Source organism: Apteryx rowi, unplaced genomic scaffold, assembly GCF_003343035.1.
Source record: "Apteryx rowi isolate R43461 unplaced genomic scaffold, aptRow1 scaffold_9, whole genome shotgun sequence".
In the NCBI taxonomy this organism is placed as follows: Eukaryota; Metazoa; Chordata; class Aves; order Apterygiformes; family Apterygidae; genus Apteryx; species Apteryx rowi.
In genome coordinates, this window is record NW_020451204.1 from 1,034,824 (window position 1) to 1,053,230 (window position 18,407).

Genomic DNA, 18,407 nt, shown 5'->3' on the forward strand with positions numbered 1-18,407 from the left:
AAATATTTTGTGGGGGTTACCGAAAGGCTATGTCCAAAGAGAAAGATTTACCGCAGAGCCTAACCAGCTGGGCGCGYGCAGCGCGCGGAGCCCCGCGGGGGCTCATCGCCAGCGCTGCAGGGTCTCATTCAGGATCGGGAACTGCTTGGTTGTGCCTCCAGCCCCACGGGAGCGGGTGTGTGACTCCGGTTGGGCCTAATGCAAACGCAGTCGGCAATGGGAAATAATAAGTGTAAAACGGACACGTGTTTTGGGGACCCAGCTGCAGCCCTTTGAGCCACATGGCTATCTTAGCCCTGYGCGGGGCCCTGCTTTTCAGGGGGTCTATGGCCGGGTGAAGGCTCTGGTCCCTGCGGGCTGAGCCGCGCGGGTGGGATACGGCATTATGAAGCGCCCACTGCCCTTGGTGGGGTGATGATAGGTTTGCAGGGCTGGAGCTGACCAAGCGACACTGTAGAGGTGTGGGGTGAGACCGGGGAAAGACCAGATCGGTCTTCTTGAAGCTCTTTGCCAGCTGTCCCTCCAGCCAAGGAGGCAAAGAGAAACACGGACAATTGGTGTAATTACACCGAACTACGCCTCTCCTCGCCCCCACCCCAGTACTGTTAAAAAAAAGAATTATAATTCGCTTTGACAGCTGCCAAATTAACAGCGCATTATGCGGCATATTCAATTAGACAAGCTCCTGAGGGAGCAGGCGAAGTTAGCCAGCCAGCCAGCACTGCCGGGACACGGCGTTTGCAAAGGTATTTTTAGAAATGGATCCGCGCTCTGCAGAGGAATGAATATACAGCCCTTTGGTCAGTACCGGCAACCATTCCCCATCTGTTTCCAGAACACATTTTAAAAAAATCAAATAAAAAAAGGTTTCAGTGCCGGTTTCGCACTGCCGTCACCCACAAGTCAAGCCGTTACCRGCAGTTTCTAGCCAGAAGAAAGGCCCACGCTGGTGGCCGTGGATTGGTGGGAGATGGAGGCAGAGACCGCTTTGAAGAGCGGCACAGGGCGATTCAGCGCTCAGGTGCGTATGCGCCGYGCGTGCGTACGCACAAGCAGGTACGCGCACGGATTATCAGCTTCGCAACTTCACAGACTAACAAAGACCACTTCCCTGGGAACAGACCGCCGAATCCTGAACTTCTCCAAGGTGACCTCCCAACACGACTTCCATTTTCTCACCCCACTCCCATTCCACATGCCCACCAAGAGCCTTTGAGTATTTTGCCTCAAATCCTAGCAGGAAAGGCAGATAAAACTGCATTTTTTTGCACCTGAACCCCTTTGGTGGGCATCATGGCTCCTTCTGCAGTTCAGACATTWAGTTTGGGAACCTTCTTTTAGAGAGACGAAGGTGCGAGTATCAGACCAAACTATTTTGCACCCATTTTTTTCCCCACAGATACAGCTGACTAATTTGGGGAGAGGGCACTGGAGAATCCGAGCCGCTACTTACCTCCGGCTCTTTGCTCTTCCCCGAAGCCCACAGCTGGTTGCCCCAGCTGCCTGCGCGCTCCGTAGCTACCTGGCCTTCAGCGCTCCACGTGTTCAGCAGATTTGCAAGAGCGGCTATTTATGGACCTGTTCTGCAGCCCCCTGCAAGATGTCAAAAAGCGGCGGATCAAAAGTTTAGCTAGTGATTTCTGCACCTACTTCTCCTTCAGGCACAGGTTTGTATTAAGGCACCTCACGTCTAACAAACCTGCCATTCCTTCCTTCAGGCTGCAGCTCCTTGTCCTGCAGCGTCTGCGTTGTTACTCCTAATATATTGTTACTGCCCTGGTGGAGGAATCGGGATAAAATAGCTGCCCTTGCCTTCCCGGAACACGTTCGCTTTGCATAAATGCAGTCTTCTCTGACCTGGTATTCCCTCCGCTAACCAGAAAGACAGGACTCCTGGGTCCTGACTCAGTTCCCGCAATAGACCCCAGGAGATAAGCAAATAATTGGGATGTCTCCCTGCCTTGATTTCCCAGGCTGTAACACGGGGCTACTACGTAGCGCATGCGATCAGCCCACAGCTACATCCACGGCTGGTAAAGCCATTTGCATTCCTGAGGCAGCCTGCACAGCAGAAACCACAGCCACTGATTTCATTGAACGTTGAATGTTTAATTTAAAAAAGGGAAATTAAACAGCTTGCTGTGCTCCCCTCTGTAAAATTCAAGGCTCGGAGACTTGTTTGACTATGACTAACTTAGGTGTTACTCTGCTGTAATCCAAACATGCCTCCTGCCAATAAAAACACGGCTCCCCAAAACAGCCCCGCTTTTATCCGCCAGTTTATAAATATATAGGCACCAAGTTACAAGTTCTGTACTTTCAGCCAAAAATAAATGCTCTGAAGTAAAAAATGACGAACTGCGAAGCTTCACAATCTGCTAAATGAAATGTAAATATTACATATTGGCAACCCAAAGGCACTTCTGCTTTCAAACTTGGCCAGATGTTCCAGGCTTCAGAGCGCACGAGACAAAGTACAGGTCAACATAATGCAGTTTCTTCAAGGAACCTCATAAGTTGGATCTACGGTCTACTGGGGAGCGGGAAGAAAGCAAGCGTGAGAGTGCGCGGTGGTAAAAGCYGACAGAGGGAAGGCAACTGAGTATTTTGCTGAAGCGACTTTATCGCTTTTGTAACCTCCTTGGTATTTTTAAAATCACACTTCCTACTTCCATGCAAGGTCCTTATCCCCTAGACTGCACGTGCAATCCCACCGAATGCAAGAGCACTAGCTGCGTTTGTATTTGAAAGCCCAGGGCCCAAGAAATTTATTGCAAAACCAGAGATTCTCTTCAAACGCTATTAGCTGATACAAATATAAGCAAGCTAACCAATATCCCAATCAAGCGATGATTTTTCCCGGTGACACTGACAGAAGAACAAATGATTTATTTCTCTTTCCCACTGGGAAATAAGAGTAACCTATTTATACTGTATACTCAGCACTAYATAATCAAAATATAGAGACAATTCCTGCACTGGAAGGCTTAACATTTAAGACTCTTCACTTGCCTGAACTGCACAAGGCTTCTGCAGGATTACAGCCTTCAGGCAGAGGAAGGATTGTGCATCCTGACTAGTGCAATTCAAGGATAATTTGTAATGCTTTGTTCTGTTTTACACAGAAAGGAGTAAATACTCCAAGGGAATAGTGCAGGACTGGGGTTGAATATGGAAACGGCCTTGGCTTGGAGAACTAGGCAGGAATGGAAGTGAAAGGAAAAAGACACCGATGCGGCTGAGAGACCATCTAACACCCAGTATCCTTGCTTTCCAGACACTTGTATGTACCCTACCAACTCAGGCGTTATGGAAAACAGTCCAGGTTTCTATTGTTTGCTGCAATGTGGGGAAATGTTTAACCACCTAAATGAGGAGGCTCATTTTCCTGGATTTTTTCCTTTGTCAACAGAGAGGGACAGAACATACCCAGACCGCAATACAGAGCGGAGGCCTAACATGGGTTCCTTGAATTAGCGTCCAGGAGAAAACTGCTCTATCCGCATTGATTGCACTAGCCTCTTAATTTAAGCAGTTCAGTTACCGGGCTAAATCTAGGAGGTGTGAACACCCTTGCCCCAGCAGCGCTACTGTGCGTGAACTACAAGGTACCTTACACACATTCATTAACCACGGCGCTGGCAAAACTACTATCAATCACCTATAAAACAGCAGAGCTGATGCACTGATCAGCATCCACGTCAGTCAGCCGTGCAACCAGCTGTAACACCCCGGCCAACACCTACAAAGGTATTTAGGGAGAGAAAACAGCCACGAGAAGCCCTGTGGGATTTGCTGAAGAAACTCTGCAGGTTAGGTAGTTAATCAATAGTAGTCGGGCACCCACCTTGCCAAACCRCCTTGGCGAAACCCGCTAAGGTTCAAACTGCAGCTTTGTCTGCTTGAACTCCTTTCGAACCCAGGCCGCAGGGCATCCATCCTTGCTCCTCGTTCTGCCAAAATCACTGATAAAAACCGCTGCCTCAGAAGAGCTGCTCTTCCTCAGCTTGAGGATACAGTCAGCTGCTATATGGAAAGGAAACCACTTAATAAAAAGCTGAGCTGTTTTACAGGCTTCCTTGGAATTTAAGGTCAGGCTGCTTGAATCTATCCATTACTTACCGTGAGCTGTGTTGCTTTGTTCAGTTCATCCTATTTAAACAAAGAAAACCCTTGGCCACATTCTGAACTCGCGCAATGAGGTAAACCAGAGCTACTCTACAGACATTACTCCATGCTGTGGCAACAAGTCATGTCTTCTTCTGTGCATGCAAAGATCTCTGAGGACCCACGCTATGATATAAAAGCAAACAGACCTCCTCAGTGGAAGCTTCCCAGGCCAAGGGCCTTCCTATCTGTTCTGTAAATAGACAGTAATACAAATTAATCAGGACAAACATCAATTCAAGAGTTTTATTTACTTGTAAGAGTTCTGCTCTACATATAGAAAAACAAATCTTCACAGAGTACTTACAGCTTCAGCTAGTTCTCAGTAATTATTATTTTTTCTGGTGGTTCCTTACTAGGTTGTTTGTTTAAATACACGTGCAAATCAAAGAATTCTGTCTCATCTCTTCAAAAACTACWTTTATTAAAAAGGTTTTGGAAGCAGTTTTCACTCCCCACTTAACTCTGAACATTTCACAAAATCCCTCTTCAGAATAACTCACTAGTCTTGCAATATAGACAATATTATCAGAGGCCATCRTACTTCCACACCTCAATTAAATCTGTGAAATGGGAGGGGGAGGAAAAAAGAAATTAATGGAAGATATGGTTATATGGCTGTCAGGAAAAGTTCTATGCCATTTCCCAGCTAAGAGTGCCTGGGGAAATAATTTCTAGCTTTGGGAAATGCAGAAATTACTTTTTAATAAAGTTATAAATAAATAACTTTTTTTGGAGAGGGAAGAGCTATTCAGAATTAATCAGAAATGGATTTAGAAATAATCTTTGATAGACTTTTCTTTGTCGAGGAGAAATTCTATCAAAATCAGTATTCCTGTTAGTCAGAAAGATTCAGCACGATCAAGACAAAGGTTTGGCTAGTAGCAGCCATCAAGGGTTGGTCCTCTTCCGCCCGGATGGGATTGGAGGTAGGACAGGTTTGGAGTTGGAGCCTGGCCGGTTGGTGAGTTGAGGCACATGAGAAGAACCAGACCTGGACTTGCTGGATTTTCTCTGAAGATTGTCACTAGGGAGTTCAGTCTCTGCAGAAACTGTTAATAAATAAGTGAACAAACACTCACTAGCAGGGGTTTATTTCAATGCAAAGTCAAAACTTATCACAAAGCATGTCTCCAGCTGAAAACCTAGTGTTTCATGGAAATAAAAAAGATGAAATATCTCCAGGTAGTCTAGTGGCTAACCTACCCAATATGAATGGAAGAGTAACTTTATGCCTAAGCATATARTCACCATTTTGTTTTCTCCAGAAGTTCACTAAGAGAAATCTGCTATATTATGCATGATGCTTAATGATTCTACCACATCATAAAATTGCTGATTATTAAAGCAAGCTGTTTTCAGAAGCATGAAGAAGCTGCCCTGACACCTGAATAAAGCTACTATCATTACAGTAAGCATGATACACAGCCTGAACAAAACCATTATTTTGRAATAGCGTTCAAACCTTTCAATCTGTCCACTCCGTTTTCAGCTCCTCTTGGATCTTGATGCTCAACTTTGTCTTCTTCAGTGCGCCGAGCATGGGGAAGAGGGGTCCGAGCAGGCAAACCTTCAGTAGCAGCTGCACCAGATGAGGAGATTAAAAGTAGTCCACTAGCAGGACCAGATTCTCTGTCACTGAGAGGAGGAAATGATTTATGCTTTAAAACAGCAATAAAAAAGCATATGCAGCAAGTCCGATAGTATTACCGATCTGACAATATTACTGATGTTGTTGCAGTCACATAAATCAATCAAAAGTCACGAATAAATTGCAGTGTTTATCAATTACAAAAACTTTCACTCATTACAATTCTCTCAAAACTTCTGGGGTTAGCAGACACAATTATTACCCCTCTTCATTTTCATTTTATGTATTGATCTAATTAATCAATCAATCACAGACAGATACAACAAAGAGGTTCATGCCACATAGTGAATCAACTTCGGATCTGGGATCAGAGCTCAGAGCTTCTTGTTTCCAAACTCTGTAGTTCAGCATCACAATGTTCTCTCTTAGCGAGTGAYTGAAAAGACTACCTGAAGGTCTACTTAACAGGTTACCTGCCAAGCTTCTAATAAGAGTTTAGTACCACAGACATATTTAGACAGAGAGAAAAGACAGTTTAATTGTTAACTGCAGAACTGACTTCCACTCTGCCACAGACTCTATAGGTCACTGGTAGTCACCCAGGTCTGCAGTCAAGCTGCCTATTACCACTGCCTGCCTCAACAGGAGTCGCTGCAAGTCTTGTTCTCCATGGACAACATAGGAACTGGGAATCCAGGCTTCGTGAGTTGCTCACTGCTCTCTTGAACTAGAAGTGTTGCGATAATAGTGATTATTAAGTTAGACACAACAGATGTCATGAATAGTACACTTCTAAATCTGTCTCAGTACTTCCTTGAAGTAATGTTTCCCTTCATCTGTTTTGTCTATATTACAGTCACTTAGTCAAAGGACTTTCTTACTACCCTGTATGTTTGCACAATCCCTAGCATAGCGGATTCTACATTCATTTGGAGAAAGCAAATGTTTCCGTAGTACTGCAGTGACAACATGGACAACGAGTAGCCATTTACCAGTGAGCAGTGTCCACAGCACCTCTCACCCTTTGGGTCTCCTGCAGAAAATCTGTAACCAAAGCCAAAGTCTGAGCAGTCAGGGGCCTTCAGATTAAGGCAGGTATGTGTGAACATGACAACGATAATGATCATGCCTGCAGCTTGTTCTGACATGATAAAGGCTTCCTGTTTCCATCTATATCCTACACTGAATTTACTTAAGGAAAAGTAAGGGAAGAGGCTTTGATTAATACAGAGAGATCAACAAATATCTATTTAATGTAAAACCATAACATATTTCTGGAGCGGTGCTTAAGGCATTTCATATCTATCTTCAAACAGAAAGGGCTGTTCCAGTCTAGATGAGAGAAACTCTGATTAATAGACTTGTGAGTCTGGGAGGAATTTCAAGTATTATCCACCCTGACCTTATCTATGGTGCAAGCCACAGAATTTCATCCCCAAATTCCTGCAAGGAGCATTTCATCTTATGAGACTACTATGATTACAGCATTCCAGRGAATAGACAGAAAGTATTTCAGCAGTATTTTAATAAATCCAAGCTGTAAGAAGATGGTGTCATGAATAATGAGATAAAACAGTGTGGTACTCCCATAAGAAACAGATAATTATCATCTCACTAGATGCACTGTGGAAGTCAATGAGAATTTTGCCATTGCCTTCAAAGCAAGGAAGATTATATCCTGTAGTGCCTTTCTCTGAGGTCCACCGCATCCAAGGGTGCTCATCACCAAACACTGAACTTGCTGTAGCCAAGTGCTTAACTCTAGCTGCAATCTCATTTTAGCTGCCTGTAATACCCATCAGACATAATTGCAGTAGGGAAAAGCAATTACTAGTAGCAGTAAATTCAAGCTTAGTATAAAGAGCAGCTTGGATTCTTCAAAAATATCTATGCCAATTTCTGAAAGGCTGACTACTACTGTTTGTGCTTTAGACCGTACATTCATGCGTTTGCCTACTAATAAAGGTGAACAACAGGTATCATATGGTTAGAATTAACCCTGTGTGGATCTCTAGGCACAACTACATGAATGCACCGTCTCAAAATACAGCATCCTAAGGCGTTCAACAGAAATCTTCATTGGYTTCCCCTCTAGCAGTCCCTTTGTTAAAGGGCAGAAGACAAGGTAGACTCTGGGGACTAATTAACACATTACCTGGCAGGAGGCGACTCTTGGCTGTACAGGGAAAGTTGGTACCCAAGTTCCCCTGAAAACCACTTGGATAGGTCGATGACAAGAATGCCAAAAACTCAGTGTTACAGTAGATATCTCTGTCAATACCATGCTAGCTGCTAGGGGAACAATTTACAACATTTTTCCTTCAGTAAAAGCCAAAGTATAGATATAATTATTCTGGGAGGAAAAGGTGCTTTTGATGGAGTACCTTCTTTCATGTGGAGAAGCAGTTTAAGTTACAATGACAAGTACAGTCTTGCAAGTGTAACCCACATTTACTTGTGGCASTAGATGAGCACATTTTTTCTAGGAGAGTCAATAGTTTAAATTAAGGGGTTATAGTACAGTAGTTGTGACAGCAGCTATAACAAACGTAGGAGGAAGAATAGATGTTCCACTAAATGCCTCACTATTATTTTGGTCTCAGCTAAGTTGTGAACTTGAATAAGCCTTGAGATGAGGCTGTATTGCAATACTCATCTCAGTGTTTATTTGTATACTGGGGCCTCCTAGTACAAATATCATAGCAAACATTTAATTTAATGGAGGTTTATTGTAAAATGACTCAGAATAAGAAAAAAAYACCAAAAATAACAGGAAACCAGAGCTTATGAGGTCTACACCACCTAGATATCCAAGGTATTTGGGAAGGGTGGGGTGGAGGAGCTGAGAACCTACCTCTTCTTTGTGCTTTTGGAAAATGTCCTTCATTAGCACCTGCTACTGCCAGGTGATTTGTAAACGAGCTCTGATAACCTATCTCCAGTCCTTCCCTGAAGACCCAAGCACAGAGAAGATAACTGTTACAAGTGGAGGAGGCATAGCTGTGTCCTGACTTTAAGGTTTTCCCTATACTCAAATGTCCCAATCAGTTAAATGGAAATTAAAAAAAAAAGGGAAGCTTAAAAAAGGACAAAAGTACTCCACGGAATAAGGAGATAAATGGAATCTCTGTGCACCAAATATAGAATATATTAGTAATGATTTGAGGATTAAAACACTGGCCTGCTACAGGTTTTGTTTAGATTATGCTTGTACTGGACTGCCAAACCCCAACATATACCATTCCACATGATGACACAATAATTCAGCTGATGGATAACTTTCATGTGATGACATTTGGCAGGAATGAGTACTTGCAATTAAATATTTGAGATAGTTCTTTGTTAAATGMACTAGTCAATGCTAGATGAGGTTCTGACTCCACCATCAAACTTGCAAATACCGAAGGTATAGTAACAGTTTCAGAAGTTAAATTTCCACTCTCTACCTCTCTAGTTCCCAACTCTGCTTTATATTTTGCCCTTCTTGTCTTCTCTTCTCCTTGTTATGCTGCAACCAGATCATTTCAATATCTGGGTTATACAACTGCCTTACAAATAACTCTACTGGTAAAAATGAATAATGAAATACAGCAGGCAGGGACCTAAAGAACTTATCGTTGTCTCTGGTTAGTAGCGGTCGTCTTTAAAGTACATTTGCAAGATATACTGCCCTAAAGGACTGCTACTTGCCAAAGGCAATGATTAATTGTTTAAGCCTATGAGTGAGAACAAATGGAGCCTCAGGCAAAAAAAAAGAAAAAACAAATCCACACTTYATGTGAGGGAGAGTTCAGCCACTGGCAGAGAGCTTCAGAAGTCACTGGAAACTGGCACAACGTTTTCTTTTGTGAAATCAGGAAAAACTAGGGCCTCAGAGTCGACTTCCAAGGAGAAGACCATAATTGTGGTCTTAGCAATGAAAATAAGCTATGGATGTATTTAGAAACTGACCTGCTAAAAGTTACAGGTCAGTTAGCAGACATCTAAACAAATCTTTAATTATCACCTTTGGAGTAAATGCCATCGAGGATCACCTGTTTTACCTGTAGACCAGCAGTAACAGAACAACTGCAGGATTTGGATCCAACATGTTAAAGTGTCAGTGACCTGAAGGATAATGGTACAGCTTCCACCACAGCTCAACTTTAAACAGAAACTGCTAGATGTGAAAAATTATGCAAATTATTTGGGATCTAGACACAAAGTYGCCTCGTAAAACAGCAGACTAATTTGCTGTCCCTGAATCTGAAAAACAATGTTTGCTTTATTGGCTGTGCTTGGAGGTCAACAATTTATTTCATGCTCTTACCCCTTGACGTTTTTTTTTAGTTTACTCTTTCTTCCACTCCAAATATTGAAAGCATAAAATTGGGGAAAAAGGGAAAAAAAGATTAAATCACCTCAATATTCAGACAAACAATATCGCTACAGGCTTTACTGCAAAGCTTCAGAAGCATGGGTTGTTTTTTTTTTCCCCACAAATACTTTAAATACATCTACACAACAGTATTTCCATCAGGGCCTATGAACAAATTTCTTCTAAGCTTTCCTTATCTTCCTTTCAAAAGGATTTGACAACAAGACTATAATTTTGCTGTAGGCCTGATGCATGCACAAAAAAATGAATCAGATTAGCAGTTTGCTTTTTCTCTCCTCACAGTTGTTTTTCCACTGTGTTATTAACAGCGCTAAATGAAAACACTGCTAAAAGTCAAAACACCAAAATGTGGTGSAGTGGAAAGACGTATTTATTCCCATATGCGAAGGGTGAGACCTTTACAACTCATCATAGCTTCACACTCATTTGAGTTATAGGTCTTGCCTCTTACTGGTAAGGACAGATGATGCATACTCCCTCTGCAACCTATTATGYACTCAGTTTCTCTCATATTGCTCACTCTGTTCTTCTTCAGCACACTCCACCATGGCACAAATACCCAGGACAAATGAATCTGCAGAGGCCTGTGGTTTCAACCTTTTTACAGCATGCTAATTAACTACTTGTAATTACAGTGGCAGGTAGTACATCACACAGAGGGAACTGGAGGTCTCTCTAGGATATAAAAGGAACAGTGAGACTTTTTTCAACAGCAAGTTTATCTAAGAACTTTGCTTAACATATCAGCAATCAAGCGAATGTGTTGAAATCTTTTTAAAGAGTATCTGGATGTTTAGCACTTTTCATTGTGGCAAACTGCCTAATGTGTGTTTGGGAAATATTTAACACAGTGATTCATGAAAGGTATGAAAACATACACAYGAAAAATACATGGTATGATACATTTAAATACAGCTGGAAATGCCCTTTGGTCTGTATAGAATGAGAATAAGATATCAAACATGGGACTGAAGCCATGATCAAATCCAAACTTACCAACAACCTTACGGCACAGACATGAGCTCATTCTAAGCTGCGGGCTTCAGGTGAGGTTTATACACAGTACAGGAGAGTGAGGAGAGCTGAACTTAGCTGGCTCGTAGCAAGGCCACGAGCACAAACCTTTTTCCAGTGTGGATGGGGGAATCTGRCATTTTATGCTTCACTAGGCCATGCTGTGTGGCATCCTGCTGCTTCTCTGTATCCCATCTGGATATGCGATTACAACAGATGGCCAGAACGGGAAAAAAGCTTATCCAGGATTCTTCACAGAAAGGCCACAATGTCACTTGCCACAGTAGCAGGCAGACTTGTCGGCAGCCAGAGCTCAGCTGTCCATACAAAACAGGACCATTAGAGTGAGTCACAGCCATCTTATAGGTGGCAACATGGACCTCCAGAGCCAGGTCATGAAATGCGGCAGACTAAAGCCCCCTTCATTGCTGAAGGCCTAACAGACATTGAAGATGTTGCCCCTTCAAATCTTCTTCTAGCCTCACCTCTCTAAAATCTTTAAATGAGATAGCAGTGGTCTTCCTCTGACACTTCAGAGCCTGTTTAGCTGGGGTACATATAAATGAGGACATTCAGCACTGCTGAGCAGAGATGCTGGCCAACATATGAAGCATAGCATCAACAACAGCAAAGATAGGAAGGGAAGGTAGAAGGTTACTACAGAGCTCAGGATCCTGCTGGGGTCTGTTGTCACTGTGGACAAGATCAGAATTTGAAGATCATGAAACTACCTCAAGCCTCCCAAATAGTATTCAACAGTAACTATGGTGATTCTCTAAAGAGAAAAAGAGAAATCACTCTGATAGCAGTATCAGAAACTTCTGGCATATCTGTCTGAAATGGTTATCGCTCAAGATCTGTTTTTCTACACTTTGACAAGTTTCTTTCATCATTTTCTTCCTTTAAACATCCCTGTGAAAGAAAGGTCTTGAAATTCTCTCTCTGCGTGTGAATTATGGTGTCTAAATGAAACCATTCCCATGAATGACAAGACTTTGTTTTATGATGCAGCGACACATGTTTAATAAGGCTGTTGATGTAACAGATGAGACAACTGCATTAGCTTGGGAAATGGTTTTAGATCTTACACACTGCAGCGTTAACATTCATTCCACCCAGCGATAATCTGTTCCCTCAGAAACTGAACTCACCGGCTCTCAGGGTGATTAGGGGGCAAGCTCTGTTCTTGGGTGACATTCCCTCCACCTGAGGGCAGAGAAGCAGGTGTTGTTGGCTCCAGTAATTGTTGATGGGAGCCGCCTGGTGCAGGAGTGACTGCCAAGCCCCTGAAATGACACAGAAAGAAAAAAAAAGTGGCATTTATATACCATAATAGCACAGTTAGTGCTTAGCTCATGTCTTTCGGAGTGTCGCAGAGTGCTTTTCAGAGCTTTATCGTGCCAACTCTACAGAGGAAAATAAGGCACAGAGAAGTCAAATCCAGAAGCTTCTTCATCTCCCAGATGCTTATAGAGAAGCTGATAAGTGTTTGAGCAGCTGGACAGTTAACTCAGGTCTCTTGAACAGAGAGAAGGGCCTAAATTTACGCATCCAGATGCAATATTTTTTGTCTTAGTCTTTTCTGTTTTCTGTTTTTTCTTTCTTGTTTTCTTTTCTTTGTCTTTGCTGCTGCAGCTGTTTTATTGAAAGAGGTAACCACTTCCAGTCTACTCTCTCCTGCTCTTCTCTACCTACAGTTGAAGGCTACTGACCCCTCTGATCTGTTGGCCACACAGTTCATGCTACTAAGCCCTTCTCTTTTTCTGTCAAAATAAACTTGGCTAGCAAGGATCTACTTTTAAACTGGCTAAGCTGATAGGGTTCATTTTGCCTGAAGTGAGTTTACAAGACCAGTTCAGATGGAGGAGAGTGTTATCTCCATTGGGAGAGAAGCAGCAGCAACAAGCAGCCTAATCCAGGCTCTTTTTATAGCCAATGGAGATGAACAGTCTCAGTTACAGCATGAGTAAACTCAAGCTTAAGTAGACGTCTAAAGCAGGTTGGATGAATCACTGTTTCCAGTGAGACAGGGGAGTGCAGGGCAGCTTGTTCAGATGGAGACATTTATATTAAAGACACCCCAAATCAGGTGAGATTAATTCCAACCCTTGTGACTTACTCACAAGGTGAGAAGTTTCATCTTCACACCTTCTGTCACCACCACTCATAACACCTAAAAAAAAAAATCATTCCTGGTAACTGCAGTATCAACACCACTTTATTTATAGCCTGGAATCAGAGAGCTAAAACCAAACACAAACAGCCCTGGTGAGTGCCAGATGTGAGAGGTCCTTATTGAAATAATGAACTTCAGGTTGTAACTCTTGAAAGATTGCATGCATCTACCCCTTGTACCACAGCCATGTCACCGACATGCCTCACAGGAACGCTGAAGGCATCTCTTTATTTCTAAGGGCAATGAGCCTATTTAACTTCTGCGCGTGCTCATTTTTTAGGCTTGTCAAAAGCATTTTTAATTGCAGTAGCAACTGGTGAATACCTGCCCCACGGGAGAAGCTAGGTTTGTAAGGAGAGGTAATGCCTTTTGTTAAGGCTCAATTGCTACAGTTTGGAAACACAAAAATACAATTAAGTTCTTCATCAAGCTCTCAATCACACCCTTAGGCAATTACGGCAATGTGTAACACTACTGCTTTCCCCACAGGAAACAGAGAGGCTAAAATCACAGACGATGTCTCCGACTGTCTCTTCACACCTCCCCGTCTTGTCAAAGCAKGGCTGTTCCCTCTTGTTGGTCTTCTGGTGCTCCAGTGATGAGGCTTTCCCCACTTCTCCTCGGAAATCATTCCCTCGCCCAATACACAGCACTTCAAGCAAGGTTTTCTATTATTTATCTTTAAGTTTTCCTTCCTTTAGTTTCATCCTCTTATCAATACCTAAAAATAAAGCTTCCCTAGTGTAAGTTCTCAAGCTGTTATTGTTTCATTGTCCAGTAACTGCTGGGTGGTAATGGTTTGTTCATTATCAGCTCGGATCAAGATCTGAACCAATTATATAGGAGAAAGGTTCTTATTCCACTGACGGCCCTCAGAGCTGCTGAGGGCTCTCAGAAAACATTTCTTGCAAATCAGCATCATGAAAATAATGAGAAAAAAATTAACAAAAGAAAATCCCCTAACAAAGATCTCTGCTCAATATACAACGCAAAAATACACAGCCTGACACTGGAGGCTAAAAGAGTCAAAGCAGAAATCTGAAAAGACGATTGAAGGTCACCCATTTAAGGACTTGGACACCACAGGAAAACAGGCTCTACTTCCTGGGGCAAAGCTTCGGATTCAGAACTCCTGATCTATTCTTAGAAGCTACGTCTCAGCTGATAACCAAAAACATCCAGCCAGTCAGTTTAAGAAGAAACATATATTTTAAAAGGCTTGACAAGCATGCTCTCTTTCCTTCTATGTGCCTGTCAGTGTCTTCTCTATATTGCCACTTGTGTTTTGCACTACTATTTTGATTTGGCAGTTTCATTATAGGTGTTTAGATTCAGAGTGTTTATAATTCCAATTACACTACGGTGCCTCAAGTCAAATAAAAAAAGAGATATCAGCTGGATAAGTCAAATGACGCCCTGTGAAAAGGGTTATCCATGTATTTCAGGACAATGTCTTAGTTCTGTCATTAAAAGGGGCATAAAAATAAAAGGGAAAAGCAAAATCACATTGAAGTGCGGGGCTGGTCAGAAAAGAAGGTCTGCAAGACATACATACAACCACATGCATGCAAGAGCAACCAAAGCAAAGTGAGCAAGCAAATCCAACAGAAGAGAGTGCGTCAACCACAGGTTGACCATACATCTCCTTATTCCTTCGCAGCTCTGGCAGGAAGCACTGGTGTAAAGTGTATGAATTTCCCCCAACTCAGAAAAGCAAGACAGCATGTTGTAAATTCTCTTCCAAGTGAAGCCTGCTCTCACTCAATATAGTTTCTTTCAACAACATTCAGATTAAATCAACAAGTTAATCATTAGCTAAAGGCCTGCTTTGACTGAGACTTCAACCCAGCCCCTTACTTATTTGCCCTCAAACACACAGACAACTAGTGAAATTATTTTAAACCACCAAATGTTGCCCCTACATTGTATTGGGCAATGAAACATCAAAATGACTTTAATTACACATGCACACAGCTACAGGCAAAAAATAAAGAGGCCAGACGTTCAGTAATTTGGATTTAAGAATCTGAATTTATGGAGATAACCCTGTGGGGTTGCAATAAATAAAACAAGTTAGATACTTGTTTGACACAACTCTTAAAACCTTCTAGCACATACTCAGAAAAACTGAGCAATATATTTCAGTCTGTGTTAAAACATGTAATGACTTGGATTAAGCATTAAAGAATCTTTTAATATTTACAGAGACACAGGAAGTTCAAAACATTTATTACCTTAGGTACTTTTTTTTGTCTATATCATTTTTGGCATCAGTTCCATAAATTTCACAGAATTTAGATTCACTCCTAATTGAAGTAGGGTTTTCATCCTCTGCAGCAGCACTGCTCAAAAGCAAGGTGTGTTGCCTCCTGTCCTTGACCATTTCTGGTCCACAGGCACCCATTTCCACTGCTGGTGCACTCTCAGCATGATACCAGCGCAAGCAGTTCTTCAGCCAGTGAGTGAAACAGATTAGGGAACTGATCTGGCTAAAAAAAATAACCTTTTTTTTTGGCAAAACCTGACCAGTCGCTTCATCTAATACATCACTAAGCCATATGACATTTGAGCCAGCGGCAGCCCAGAGTGGGCAGTGGAAAAAAGGAAAGGGGCAGGGGTGTTTAAGCCAGCACTGCCACTGAAGAAATACTCGTGTGATTGAACCCTTCCTCCCTTCCTGTGTGATAAAAAATGCCTGGATGCAGAAAAGTCTCCTTTGCACTGATAGCCCCTTTCCACCACAAAAAATAGGAAATTAATGCACAAATAAAACATCTTAATGGAGGTACTCTCTTAGTTTATATTGGATGATAATCTAGTCCACCAGTTTAGTTGAAGCAAGTTATAAATTGAAAAAATTCTAGGTGATCAGTATTGGTATTTCTATGTTGTAAAAATATACATAATCAATTACATGTATATTTAGTAAACAAATTTGTTCTTTTTAAATTAGAATCACCTACTTTTTAAAGTACTTCCTTTATTTTGCTTCAGGCTATCTACAATGCCTTCGGAGGAACAAAGCGTCATTCTGTACTGACTTCATCCAGTGCGGTAAGCTGCAGACCTCCTTTCTGCATTTCTAAATGGAACTTGAAATTAATCTGCTTTTCTGAATCTCCCTCTCTCTCCATCTGCCCCACCTTGCTCCACGATGTCATCTCCCCAGTGGCAGAACAGACAGAATGAAATGCGTGCTTGCTTCTCCCAGTCACAGGTCAACACCTTCAATCAAGTCCAACTTCACCGGCAGGTTAGGGGAAAAATGAGACTTTGCATTGGGAGTGACTGAGGCAGGGGTACTATATATATATATATATATTTTTTTTTGCCAGCTCTTCTAGAGGAGCAAAAATCCCCAGAGAGGAGTGCTACAGAAGTAAGCTAGCAGCATCGAGATTCATCAGCTACAAGCCTCTACAAAGCCAGATGTGTTATCAGCGCAAGGAATCATATTTTTACATAAACAGATTGTCAGCAGAGTGATTAAGCGGATGGAGTACATTTATGTACTGCCATTGACAATGAGATAAAGAAAAAGGCGTATTATGTTCTAAATAAGAATTCATCAGAACAACGCTGATAAGATTAAAGCAAGAATAGAAAGCAAGAACTTTTTTAAAACCAGATTTCAAATAGGTATGATTTCCGTCAATTTGTGTAGCCAAGCAGAAAGAGAAAAAAAACCTCCAAATAAAAAACACCCAGAGAAAAATTACTTGAAATACGGATATTCCACAGGGGAGAGAAATCTAGAAAGCAACAAAGCCAAGACAGATCTAGACATAACACTGAGAAGAGAGTCTACCCTGGATTTTTAATGCAATATAACTGCATGAAAGGGTCAGAGCAATTTTTGAGCAACATACACACAGACAACGAAGTATTGTGCCTCAGAAGGAGGCCATAGCGTCTTCTTTACCAGCACTTGTTGTAGTGGCACTTGAAACACTCTGGTCAGTTTTGACAGTTAATTAACAAATTGGAGAGAATTTACAGTAACACTACTGAATTGACAGAGACGTACAAAGAAAGATGAAAAGACATTGCTATACATAGTTTAAGTAAGAACAAAGGGAAGGTATAAAACAAGATAATAACCGTCTATATTCCTGAACTATGCAAGAAATATTTGGATGATGCAGCTAATAATGTTAGTAGGAACAATGATATAATGAATTACCATGCGTCTGCTGAGCCGCACGATCTGTGTATAAACTCCTTTTTTAGCCCTTTATGAAAGCTGAAGCCAAACCACATTACAATGCATTTGCTGTGGACTAAGAATGTGCACAAGGACTGCTACAGCAGCCAGGGTCACATGCAACAACCCCTTAAGCTACTGTAACTTCAGCATGACCCAGGTCCATGACTGTGTATTGAAAGAGAGATCCATCAAACCACAGCAGAGCTTTTCCAAGGTGAAAACCCCTTTCTAACAGGCATTTAAAACTCGATTAGATCCTGTACAAACAAACATGCTCTATGGAACAACTATGCACTAGCCACTGGACTGGACTAAATGACCTACCAGGTTTTCTGCTACCTAGTTGCTACATTCCAGGATTCAGACTCTCTCTCAGAATTTCAACTGTTTTATAACACTCATATTTATGGCATTTCTTGACTTCACTTCTTCCATGGAATGATGTGTTGTCTACTCTTGCCTCCAATTCCACCGCACGCATCTATCCCTTGAGGCCTGGTAATTGCAAATGCTGATTGGGGGTGACAGGAGTTTCTCTCACCTGCCTGACAGCTCTGCCAAAACAGTCTGATACTTAACTCCAAAATCAGCTTCCACGGAATGAGTACTGTGGAATAAAGGGAGCAAAGAGCAACAGACTAAGGCAGGCTCGGATGAACTGCTCACTCTGCCACACAAAATAAACCCAGAACATCTAACAAGAGAAAACACTCATTTCCATTTTTCTTCTCAGTATAACAGAATTTAAAATGAATGAGTGGAGAGAAAAGTTCAGCTTCTTTGGAACTTAAAGAACTTACTTAAAGAACTCTTCTCTAAAAGAATTGGAAAATATATCATAATATGCATGTCTGCCTGGAGGCTTCTGCTGTTG

The 18,407-nt window shown here is 42.0% G+C and overlaps 1 protein-coding gene across 1 annotated transcript in view; it reads right to left on the reverse strand.

Moving 5' to 3' along the window:
• Nucleotides 1-4,945: 4,945 nt before the first annotated feature.
• The window catches only part of LRGUK (leucine rich repeats and guanylate kinase domain containing), a 53,921-nt gene continuing 40,459 nt past the window's right edge, over nt 4,946-18,407 (reverse strand). Inside the window, exons 18-21 of the mRNA XM_026091277.1 lie at nt 12,302-12,436; nt 10,068-10,097; nt 5,633-5,805; nt 4,946-5,210 (exon numbers count right to left, since the gene is read on the reverse strand). Of these exons, the coding sequence (XP_025947062.1) occupies nt 5,059-5,210; nt 5,633-5,805; nt 10,068-10,097; nt 12,302-12,436 (490 nt within the window). The 3' untranslated portion in view covers nt 4,946-5,058. The remainder of the gene's footprint in view (nt 5,211-5,632; nt 5,806-10,067; nt 10,098-12,301; nt 12,437-18,407) is intronic.